General features: G+C 31.1%; 1 protein-coding gene across 2 annotated transcripts in view; it reads left to right on the top strand.

Annotated features, from left to right (window-relative positions):
- Positions 1-7083: 7083 nt before the first annotated feature.
- The window catches only part of LOC123676302 (putative carbonic anhydrase 3), a 33875-nt gene continuing 27377 nt past the window's right edge, over positions 7084-13581 (top strand). Inside the window, exons 1-2 of one of the 2 annotated variants that reach the window (XM_045612118.1) lie at positions 7084-7344; positions 7597-7648. In XM_045612118.1, coding sequence (XP_045468074.1) covers positions 7342-7344; positions 7597-7648 — 55 coding nt within the window. In that variant the 5' untranslated portion in view covers positions 7084-7341. Of the gene's footprint in view, positions 7397-7596; positions 7649-13581 lie in introns of both variants that reach the window. The other variant, XM_045612117.1, reaches the window with a different exon arrangement.

Here is a 13581-nt window from a genome sequence, read left to right as displayed (position 1 = left end):
GGCATATGGAATGAAATGAACATTCAGAGAAATCAATGGATGTTTATTTCATTCCATATACCATTGAGAATAGAAAAAGACTCAAAAGTGCTTAAGTTTTTTTTTTTAATGAGTCTCCTAATTGGAAAACCATTTATCTTTTTTAATGTATTTGCTTCGTTAAGTCGAATTTTTTTCTTTTATTCGTTTTAAGGGTTTATTATTTCTAAATCAAGCATATCTCTGGAATTCCATAGATTTATCATTTCCAAAAGAACCTTGGAAATTGGCCAAGAAAAAAATTGTATAACACCTTGAATATTTCACAGTTTTCTTTTTACCCATCAATAAAATCAATCAAAGGGCAATAAATTAATGAAGAAATTGAATTATTTCTCCAAGAATCGACTACACAAAATTATCAATCAGAATAGTACAATATTTTTCAATGCAAAAATTCAGCCTTCAAACTCATACATTTTTTTTATGAATCCTTCTGTATATGTACATCATAATTACATTTCATGCAATAGCCGAATAGGTAAAATGATTTGATTGCAGAGCTGACAAAGGTTGAAATAATGGTTTTTTTTTCAATATCCATTTATATTATGATAAATTGTATTAGATATGAGGAAATAAAAACCATAGATACCCTAACAATTTCAATTTCAGATTAAATTCAAATAATAATGCACAAGAATTTTTTTCGCTACAATGATGAATTTGATAAATATATCCAGTCACGACACAATTCAAAAAAGTTCGTAATTCAAAATGCACCTACTAAAATGCCTAGATCGATCGTACAGATATTTTAAAACAACCCACATAAACCTTGTATAGAATTGTTGATTAGTAGCGTCCATGTCTATAAACTGATTAAAAAGTTGTCAATTTTTTATTAAGTCATATATTGCCAACGTTTCGAATCGTGTATGATTCTTTTCAAGGCTCGTGGAAGCATCGACCCAAATGTCTGATTTAATAAAATTATAAGCATAGAAAATATGACCGGACTACCTCTAGAGTTGCAGTAATTGAATTTGTTAAAATTTACATGGAGAAAAATACACCATAGAATAATTATAATTTTATAAGATTCAATAAAATTTTTTTCCAAATTCCAGTCAACTTTTTTAATCAATTGTGTGGAATGTTCTGAACCTCCTGTATACCTATGTAATTTGGAACATTAGAACCTAATTCGCCTCAAAGACTCACCCCGTATATTTTCCAAATTGAATTACACGGAGCGTTTGCGGTTTTTCAAAAAAAATAAGTTGTTTCGATTAGAAAATTATTGAATTATACGACCGAAATTTCTAAGAAGTGAAGGTGTCTTAGTTTCACTCAGATAGGTGGAATTCAATTATAATGAGGAATAGTTACAATTTCTCTCTCTGCACCTACATTCTCTGCCAATCATTCTAATACACCTTTCTTCCGATAAGATACTATTAGATGAAGTAAGATAGAATCCTGGGTAAACTGATAATGCACTTGAAATATCAGGGAAGATCTTTTCCAAGATTTATCTTGTCTGAATCGTGCTGAAAACATTCTTTCTTCAGCCACATAACTAAATCTTTAAAAGCTGTTAAACATATATTCCTCAGCTTTCGTAATAATCTCATGTTGAAAGATTCGTTAGCAACATCATTTTGGTCAGTTTAAAACAAAAATACGTGCTTTAATGTTCAAGAACTCATCTCCTTTCCGCTGAATATTAATATAGATCTTTGAAAAACTTAGTTATTCATATGAAAATTCAGTTGAACAGCTTTACTTTCAAAAGCAAAAATAAGATCTCTCGTTTCATTCAAACCTGATTTCAAAAAATGAATAAATATCTTACCTATCAATTATCACAATTTCTATAATTTTCAGCCGGGAAGGGTCTGAAACTATAAGGTTCTACTCACTGATGAATCAGTCTTTGAATGCAGTTCTGTCCGGCCGTAAACACGATAACTACCGAACGGAAAGAGCTAGGAACTTGAAATCTTCTGGATAGAAAAAATTCAATTTTGTATTCCTATTAATTTCGAAACTGAGGGATCAATGGAAATGAATATTGGCAATTAGATGTAAAATAACAATTCAAGGCCTCCAGTAAAATTTTATATTGATCGCATAGTCATAACTATAAAAAGTTATAATAGAATATCGAGAGTAAATTACCCCAAAAAAATTATCCCAGAATGTAGACTGCAAAATTTCAGGGAGGAGCTTATCATCTTACTCAGAAATGGTTGCAATATTATATTGATCATCCTATCTTGGAAACAAATTCAAGAAAAAATAATTTATCTATATTCTAGCCGGATTATTTCCGAATGAATGTGCCAGTGTTCGAATCCCGCTGCTGGATATTCATCCAAAATTTTTCACATTGATATTTATGACATGTCAGATATTTTACCTTAAAATTGGAAACGATAAAACCATAGTGTTGTTAGTTATCTTGAGATAGAACCACATGAAACAGGTAGATAATATTCTTCAATGACATTGTAGAACCACGCTGTCAAAAATATCGATTAAACAAAATTTATCTACATATTGTTATAGATTCGAACAATATCAACCTCCCACTTTATTCCTAAATTATGGAAAACAGTGGTTAGATTCTTCGAAACCCATAACAAAATAATATAATTCTCAATGGTATACATCGATTATTTTGGCAATATATTATTGGAAGGTGACTTTGTAACAGATGCTCCTAATTGTTACACAATTTGGAATTTTGTATGTTCACAACTACAAGATATGTTCTCAAAGCTAGAAGGTTGGTTGGTATACTCAAATTTCCATTTTTGATATCGCTTGTTTCGATTGATAAATTATTTTTGTTTATAAAACAATACTTCGAAATTCTATCCTGACAGAATCTTCAATATAGGTAATATTTCATTATAGATTAGATTCAATATGGAATCTCTACAGAAAAATTGAAATAATTTCAAATGTCACATCTGATAATTCAGTAGAATCTATATTCAAATAACGGAAATATGAAAGTTCTCCAGAAGATTATACACTTTTTGGAAATATTAAATTGAATCTTGAATCATCTGTCTAGTGGTGTTCTATAAAGGTCTCATACTGAAGTCTTTATAATATTCTCTGTTTTTTTCCTCACATCAAAAGAGTAATCTTCTTATATTCTGCAAGTTTTTTGGAGTTACACACAGACGTAGGTAAAAGTTTTGTCAGTTTCATTCGAGGAAGTATTTCCGAAAGTATATTCTTCTTGGTGGCACATTTTTCGAATGAATGAAAAATCGACAAATACGTTCATGATGCGATCTACAGTTGGATAAATATTTATTTCCTAAGTTATCTTGAATTTGAGAAATGCCAAAATTTTATCGCTGAAACCAACATGTTGATTTTGCCAGCTTGTATGTTTTATCGCTGTGAGCATCACTATGGGAACTTTCTCACTAAAAATGTAAGGAGTGAAATAGACTCTCATAAATATAAAACTAATTGTAGACAAGATAAGATTTAAATATTCATATTTGAATTGTAAAAAACTATTAGATACCGACAGAATCATAATTAACATCAGCTTATCAATTCTTATTACCACGATTGAAGTTTTTATCATACACAATTTTCTTGAAAAACTTCTTCATCCATATACACATCTATTATTATATGTTTATCAAATCCAAACTATATCTAGTGATTAGAGACAAGGAATTTTTTCTTTGATTGGGTCGAATCCCGATCAACTCTTGGAACTTGATATCTGTTAATTAACAAGCAAAGATTTATCCAATTCAAAACCTGATAAGATTGTAAGGACTCCCAGACATCAACTAGACATTCAGTGAGGAGGGAGTAAAACTACTATTAATTAATAACTATTAATAACTACTATTATTAATACTATTAATGCGCAAAAGAAGCTTGGATTTTAATTTAAATTTAGATAACTACTTCGATGAGACCATCTGGACTAATATGTTCTCTAGAATCTTGAACAACATGAGTACATCAAGTCTTATGCTATTTTCTAATAATCTTTGTCATATCTTCGCATTGTATTTTCGTATCTCTCAACAATGCATAGATTTCAACGAATTCTACATCTTACCAATTGTGAAATATCTTCGTGGCCTGAATTATATTCTTAAAACATTATTGATAGATTTTCTTAAGAAAATATTTTATGATTGAGCATTATAGGAACCAAATTATAGAAAATGAGGTCAGGAGTCATGGGCTAATTGCAATTTCGTACAGATTTTGCCAAATAACGAACTTAACCGTGGCATTCAAGATCCAATCCTACCCTGCAAATTATATGATGATTCTAGGCCGTTCGAAATTTATCGTGAACAGGGACGGACAGAATCGATTTTGAGGTCATATTCCTGAAAATTAATTATTACAACCCTATGGTATACTTCAAAGTTGTGTTCTTGAAATAATCAACCTGTGAGGCCTGACAGATGAAACTGTAAAAGCAACAGATGTTTTTCTGTCTATGTTGGGTATGAAATGGAAAGCATAATAAATATTCGTTGGACATTTTTGCATAGAATATAAGGCTAGAGGCATAAATCAGACAAGGGTTGACACATGCTCATATCGAACAATGAAACATAGAATATAGTTATTTAGGATCCTCAATATTTCCAAATCCAACATCTGTGAATATTTTTGTTCTTTACAGAATCATATACTGTAGAGTAGAGGTACCCAGTGAAATTTTAACAACAGCACTAATATACCTTAACATTTTTGTCCTTTTATGGGTTTCATGTGGTGAACACAAGACCTTCTGAAATTCTGGGTCAAAATTTCCAATATTGATACTCTGAAACCGTTACAGAGAAAAATATTCAATATCCACAGAATTTTCGAATGCGTACAATTCTAAACTTGTAAAATTTCGCGCTTCGTGCATGACAGCATCAGAGTCATAGAAAGTCAAGCAGAATATCAAAAAGGAACCTTATATTTCAGTGACAAAACAACCGATCAAAAAAAAAAAACAATGAGGGAAGCACAGATTAGAATTCGGGAGCTTTGAGCTCTTACTAATTTATGCGCCAATTGCGTCCTTGAAGAAAACATAGCCATAGTTGAGTAATTTATTACTCATCCAAGTTCACAAGGAACATAACTATAAATATAAATATTGCAAACATCTTCCGGTGTGCTGAAAATTCCGTGAAAGTATAAAACGAAATCACTTCAAGAAACTTCCTCATCTATTTTTCTGTTGGTTTCCTTAGGCATATACATACATATAGTATACAGGGTGTACATATATGAATAATTAGGAGAAAAATTTAGGTGGTGATTCGTTGTCAAAAAATGGGGTGGGTGGGTCTTCCATAAAAACACTTTTTTTTGAGCCCCCCTTTGCTTAGTTACAGCCCCCTAAAGATGGCGCCCCAAAATTTAGGTGGTGATTTCTTGTCCAAAAATTGGGTGGGTCTTTCATTAAAAAATTTTTTTGAGCCCCCCTGCTTAGTTACAGTCCCCTAAAGAGTGCACCCGAAAAGTATTTTCTAATTTGTTACTTAAAACCCAAGAAATTCACGAAAATGAATTCAAGCTGACATTTTATGCGGGCAAGAAGGCATTAAAAAAATTGTTGGTGTTGATCGACTATGATTCCAAGGGGTAGAAAAAGCCACCTCCCAATCTTATTTCTTGATATATTTTTCTTTATTCATATTTTACAATAAGAAAATTTAATTTGGGATAGACTGATCCATTCTTGACAAATAAGGTCTCATGTAATTTTTTGCTAAAATTCACGGTTTTTGAGAATAAAAAATTATCAACAGATAAAACGCCTGAGTTGCGAAGGCTGGAATTATTTTCGATTTTCAATTCATCTAATAGGCGGATATCAAAAAGATATTTCTCTATTTCAGTCTCGTAATGACTTCATTACAGTTCTGAAAACAGTGCTGTAATGAACTGATTACAGCATCGTTTTCAGTTATATTTTTCGTTTTGTAGTTGTCTATACTGACCTCCAATCCTATCAAATTTCAACAAACGTCAAAAATTGTCAATATAATATAATTTGGATTTAATGAAATGACTTTCAACATAATTCGCAATTTCTCTTAATTCTGTTGGTGTTGAATCGATTTCGTCAAACATAATTCACGAATTTAATGCGTAATTGCGAATATTTCGAAATTCGAAACGTACGATTCACATTCGAATTCCGTAATCTGTCAATCACACCAACTGCCAAGATAAAATACAAAAGTCACTAGGATATATAATCTGAATTTTTCATTGAATATTCCACAAAACTAGACTGAAATAGAGAAAATATCGTCTTATACTCGTTGCAGAAAGCAATTCCAAAACTCATGCGTTCGAATTTCGCATTCAATAGGAGCCCATTCTGCAATTTGTTTTAGAATATACTATTTTATTGAGAACTGGTACAAATAAAAAAAATGTAACAAAAAAAACAATTATGAACTTTTCACAAATTAAAAACTACTTTTCGGGCACCATCTTTAGGCGATTGTAATTAAGCAAGGGGGGGCTCAAAGAATAAAAGTTAATATAAAAGACCCACCCTATTTGTTGACAAGGAATCGCCCTCTAAATTTTTTCGCAGCTATTAATTTACACCCTGTAGCTGGGTGGTTTCCAATTGGCGAATTAAATGAATAGGCGCCAAAAAGCTTCGACTTCACGTCAATCTTTTCCTAATTTTTTTTAAAACGTATCGAGATATTTTACGTTAAGAAGGTAAATAATAAAGCACATTGATAAATAGTAAATGTTCCTCCATAAGTTTAGGAAACTACCTTCTTAATTTCCTAGAAAATCTAAATGAGACCAATTCCCGGTAATTCCTCAAAAAGAACATAACCTCAACATCGATCAAATGCAATAATCATCCACCTAAATAACAAATCAAAACGATGCACGTTACAAATCGCATCACCGACAACACAAAGTCAGTGGTGCCTAGTGTCTAGGCTAGGGGATAAAATCCATCATAACATAAATGATAACTCCAAACACAGAACAAATTGATCCGTCGATATTTAAAGAGACGTCATCCGCTTTGGCACGGCCGGTCAACGGAAGGGTCTTCATTCTATTTCGAGATCAGGTCGGGAGCTTATATCAGACCGACATTCTGCCTTGCGCTGGCCACCGCGCGAACCTGCAATAGTGAATAGTGACACATTGTATTGTCACATTGTGGGTGTTCACTAAATATCCGCGAGAACATTTCGCTACATACAAAACACAGGCCGTCCGTCTGTCTATAATGTTGGGTCGGTAGTTTCGGGTACTCTCTCCTCCGAACGGCCGCTCTCCTGTTACCTCTTGACTTCGTGATTCACCATGTTTTCCAAACAGACACCCTGCTACAGAGTTCTTCTCGCATTCTTGTTCTTTGGTGAGTGGAATTAATTTTTGGGAATTTTGATTTTTTTTTTGAAGACGCCGGTTATTATTTAGTAATTCTCACGGAATGTCAATACTCATTCAAAAAACTATTGTAGAAAGCTCCGGTTGTTATTCATTATTTTCTCATCTCACAGAATATCTTCAGAAAAAAAATGCAGAGCACTGATCTTGACTTCGTGATTCACCAAGTTTTCCAAACAGACACCCTGCTACAGGCTCCTTCTAGCATTCTTGTTCTTTGGTGAATAGATCTTTGATTAATTTTTAGGAATTTAGATGTTTTTTTTTTCAATTTAAGACGCCGGTTATTACTTAGTATTTCTAACGGAATGGTAACACTCTTTCAAAGAAAAATTGTGGAGAGCTGCTGTTATTATTATTTAAATTGTGAAAAGCTCCTGTTATTGTTATTCAAATTGTGGAAAGCTCCTGTTATTGTTATTTAAATTGGAAAAAGCTTTTTTTTTTTCATTTAAGACGCCGGTTATTATTTATTTTTTCTCACGGAATGTCAACACTCTTTCATAGGAAAATTATGGAAAGCTCCTGTTATTGTTATTTACTTTTTTTATTGTAATTTATTTTCTGTTATTGTTATTTATTTTCTCATCTCTCGATAGATCTCCGCTCCTTTGAAAAAAAATTGTGAAGCAGCGTAGACTAATGAACATAGATAGGGGGAGTAGGTATACTTTTCACATGTCCCCAACATGGTTAGATCAAGTTGTCGGATTGTAATATATTTTCAAATCCACAATTTTACTATATCGTTATGAATGTATATTATATTGATTGAAAAATATTTATTCCAGTGATTCCGATTAAATATGCTAATTTGAATATTTGGAATCTGATATTTTCCCCAATTGTCGTTTGGCGACAATTTTTAGGATTTTTTATTTTTTAAAATTTTTGACGCTGGTTATTATCGAGCGCGCCAAACGACGTGAAAGTACCGTTGACACTAGGACTACTAGGAGAGCAAAAGTTGCCAAACCTTAGATTTCAGTAGGTAGATACAGAAAATAATAAATATTCTGCTTATTATGAATTCGACAATTAGCAAAAATATCGGATTCCAACTATTCAAATTTGCATATTTAATCGGGAATCAATCAAATAAATATATTTCATTCAATATAATATACATTCATAATGATATACATAAATTGTGGATTTGAAAATATATCACAATCCGACAACGTAATCTAACCATGATGGGGACATGTAAAAATTGCTTATACTCCCTCTATCTATGTTTATTACACTGAATTTTTTCTAAACGAACTGAGATATTCCGTGAGATGAGAAAATAATGAATAATAACCGAAGCTTTCCACAATTTTTTTAATGAATTTTGATATTCTGCCTAGTGGCGGATGCAGGTCATTCAGGCCTTTCAGAAAAGTGACTTGTTTTGTATCCTAACACTGTCAGTTTCGGAGATACAGAGTGATTTATGCAAATTGGCCTAAATTTCTGATCTCCATAACTTGGGAATCAGCAGTTTGATTTTGTTCAAATTTTGTAGGTTTATTTACTTCATATGCCCTTCAAAGCGATTAATGTAATTGATTATTGAGTTTTTTTCCTTTAGACTTCGAAACCTATGTTTTTACACGTTTTAGAGAAATATTGTTATTGGCATGAAAAAATACATAGTTCAGTCTAATGAATTCAATTTTTACTTTGAATGGCAACTTTTTTCAAAGGAATACAATTCATGTGTTATGTAACTTTTTTGAAATACGGTCCTGTTTTTAATCCTTTTGTGATAATATGATGTAATCAAAGAGTCACTTTCCCAAACAGTGCTGGAAAAACTCCTGCTATTGCTTTTTCGCACGCATATGCCTGCGGTAAAGAAATTTCAGTCGATTTTCCCGCAAATATTAAAGAATGAATTAAATTCTGACCTGTCTCTATACACCGAACATAGAGAATTTAATTTATTCTTCAATATTCGCGTGCGGTAAAATCAACTGCATATGCGTGCGGGAAACATTTCTTATACTATGCTAGCACTAAACTTTTTGGTTTCTTGTAGGTTTGTTGTATCTGCTACCGATTTCGGGAAAATTTGAAACAATTCTTTCTGTCTAGATACTCAGGAAAATGTAAATTATCTTGAATATCCACTTAATAAGCTATAATGAATAAATAATTATTAGTTTTGGTGCTTATTCACCCGATCTGTAGCAATGATTCATGAAGATTCGATAAACTATTAGATGTAGCAGGACTTTACGATGCGAAGCTTGTATTCGGTATAATCATACCATCACTTCTTACAGATTTCATTTCTATTATGATATTTACGAGAAAATAAATGTTTGAGATGCATAAATTCGATGTTATTCTTCATTATACTTGAACCGGATGTATATATTGAAAGGATCGTTGCATTGTAACGGAAACCTACGTACTAAATTTCGCAAATAGCTTTTATTTTTTTAAGAAAGCCTCTGGCAATCGTCCGATGGAAAGTTTTTCCAATCCCAAATGAAATTCTTATTCTCAATATTCCAGAATTCTAAATGAGTACATATTCTCAACTACGGTTTCTTATTTCCATTTATATAACAAAATTCCTGCATTCATGGAAAAAAATTCAAATCGAATGAATTAGGTAGTTACATCAACAACAAAAAACAACAAAACTACAAAAAAACATTAGGCATTTATTAATATGAAGGAGGAATATATTTATTTATTTATTTCTACAACAGGAACCACAACAGAAAATCCTTATCTATAAATCGACTCTGAATCATGGAAGAACAATATTCTGCATTCAAATTTATGATATTTTGATTGCCTTTTTTGAAAGAATATGTACTACGTCTACGAAAATTCCTTCATTCGTGTTTTTCTTATATCTTGGCAGAATTTATTCAAACCTAAAATTGTTCATCAGTGAGTTGAACCCAATCGTTTGATACTAATAACTGCTCAAAATTCTAAAATTACAAACAATTGGTCCAAATGTGATTGTTTATATTTACTCCTTAATTTTTAGCCTTTAAAATTGATGGATAACTTTTCTAGCCTGCAGGAAAGTGCGTTAAAATAACCGATTTCTGTAGCAAAGATCATGAAAATAAGTAGTTCCCATATTTTCGAAAAAAAAACTGATATGTGGCGAACAGATGAACAGATTTTCCTATTTTAATTTCACACATTCTAAATTTTAAATAATAATTCTAATTCGACTAACTTTCATTAATTAATTTACTAGGAAAAAATTATAAATTTATTTCCATGAATTTTGTCAAAGATTTGGGTTATTATATTGACTAAAAAATGCAAACAATAATTTCCAAAGAATTAAAATTGAAAAAAATTCATGCCTCGAAAAATTGAAAATCAGATTAACAATGTAACGAAGTTTATTGAATACAATAGATGACTAAGTACCTATTGAATTAAAAAAATCATTTGCATGTAAATAATGTATGCTATTATGTAAAATGGAGAAACTGCCAATATATTGTTCAGGAACGATAAACAAAATTGAGTATTTTGACCTATGTACTGTTGAAATATTTTCGAAAATCTAATTCTACAATTATACAAATTCAACCAAAACCCGAGTTACCAGATATTTTTAGACGAAAAATATTATTATTTTTATGAGAATATTATTATTTTATTATGAGAAGTGTTGGTATATCCATAGCAATGTAAAATTTTATACCATTCATAATATAAGATACCTACTCAATCAATTCAATTAAAAAGACATAATAATTCTCCCTTTCCTTTAATGATATCTATGATGTAACGGCCAAATCCTCTGTATCAAACAGCCTTCATTTTATCCGACCTTCAATTGTTAAGACCATTCTCATTACCATAAGAGCAAATTCTTCGAGTAATAACAAATTCAACGTGGTATGTTCGTTCTAAACTACTTCATTCAGAACACCATCCACTTACCACGAGAGCAAAAGATCTCTATTCCCATTAGTCACCTCAACGTGAAAATTTTGTTGAAGAACAAACAATTGTTTGGCTTCAATAGTCATGCTAAAAGAATCTTATCATGTTCTTCATATCACTTCATACACTTATAGAACTTATGTACTTGATATTGATTACCTACCTTTGGACCAACAAGATACAAAGATCTCAAACGCACTTTTCGTGAAAATATTTCTTGAATAAGATGAGTTTAAATCGTGACCTGATAGTGTAGACAGTGTGAAAGGAAATTCGAATGTATATCTATCTAGTTATATAAAATCATCAAAATTCAAGTGTTAATTGAAGTTCTTGTACTCATTATGGTTATTAACTGATTCAAAATTGGGTTTGATATAGCTCTAATTTGTCACGACTAAATTAATACCTGAAGAATGACTGTATGTTATCTGGACCATAATTATTGGAAGAAAAAAATAAGTGTTAATCTCGGTGTTAATTGTGGAGATACACATGATTCTTGAAATGCATAGACCAATATTACATACAACTCGTTGAGTAGAAAGCTATTACAAATATTGGCTCATTCCATTGATATGAAAGGGTCAAAGTTTTTACTTTCTTCATGTTGTAATTCGAAGTTTTTTCAATACTTCAGAATACTCTTTTGCCAGTCAAAGTTTGTTTTATATTTTGTTTTCGTTTTTTAAAATATGACTCAAATTGAGAAATATTTCTTCTTTGAATAACATGATAAAAATGGTCTAGTAGTATTATAGTACTTATTAGTTTATTACCTGAAATGCAAATATTTGTGAAATAATTTTGCTGAGCAAAATTTAAAAAGGGATTTTGAAAAAAAATTAAAATTCGATGAATTTATTTCAATTCTACTGATTATATAAAATGATTAGAATCAAAGAAAACAAATCATAAGAATACAATCTTTATATTTTAATCTCAAAAATTAATCATTCAAAATGGCCGTTTGAGGCCCCACTTGAGAGATTTTCAAAATATTTTTTTTCGTTACTTTGGCACAACTGTTCTCTTTGCTCTCGCATAATTAGATCATATGTCATTCAGTTAGTTTACATTGATCCATTTCCTGAGTTCGTCTCATCACAATGAATGAAAATATTGAACAAAAAATTGTTTTATATTATCCACTAAATTTTCGAAGTTCTAAAAATGTGGCATTGTTAAAGGAAAATGAAATTGAATGTACCTATACTGTAGCAATCACTGTAAATTTTATTCTATAGTTTTTTACTTCTACTTTTACCCATAACATATCCCCATAAGAAAAAGTTCTAATAGATATCAATTCAAAATACTATTAATAAAATATAGTGGGTCATTCGCTTCGAAATAATAAAACTTTCAAAAATTCCCAACTTCGAAACTACATGATCTAGGACTGTGTTTGTATGAATAACATCATTAGCAATGAATGTTTTTAAATTCATGATAATGTATTGTCAAGTTTCTGGGAAATTTCTATTTCTGCAATTTTTGCCTTCAAAATCCATTGATCTGTACAAACTCAAAATTTTGTTATTCATATGGAGCTTTCAGTCCTTAGCGACTTTCAAATATACTAATAGTAATTATATAACAGAGCCGTATCCAACGACAAACTGTCCTTATAATATTCAATCCAAAGTAACATTAATTTTATTGCTGCAGTATTAAATTAGGCTTTTCAAGTCTCATTAAGTTAAGTCTCAGTCAGTTAAATAAAACGAGGTTGAAATTATAAACGGATTTAATTGAGAGAAAGACATCCAGAATGTTTGCACTGTAAAAAATTGATTATCTTCGTAAAATAGAATCCTTTTCATAAAAAACTGCATTGGATATGTTTACAAAATCCTAAATTTTCACGGTACAGTTGAAATTTCGGAACATAGAGTTGAGACTGGAACGAGATATTGAATGTTTAGTGACGCTACATTTGTTGTTGTATAAAAACGAGTTTCATTTATTGATAAACACAAGCAATGGGTTGATAAGTGTTATTCAGACTCTGCTCCAACGACAACAATTGTTAAAAGGGGCTCCAGATAAAGAAAGGACCAGGCAGCAGCCTAATGGAAAAATTGTAACCGTTGTAGAATATGACCTCCTGAACAAGAAAGTCTTCGAGAGTTTTCGAAATACACAGGGTCGAAGTTGGAAAATGACATTTCTTTAAATAAAGCAACATTTTTCGTAGGAAAACATCTTGAATGAACACTTTTCCACGAC

The sequence above is a fragment of the Harmonia axyridis genome, chromosome 3 (assembly GCF_914767665.1).
Source record: "Harmonia axyridis chromosome 3, icHarAxyr1.1, whole genome shotgun sequence".
Taxonomy (NCBI): Eukaryota; Metazoa; Arthropoda; class Insecta; order Coleoptera; family Coccinellidae; genus Harmonia; species Harmonia axyridis.
Note: the sequence above shows the minus strand (reverse complement) of the source record. Positions and strands in the feature narration are given on the sequence as shown.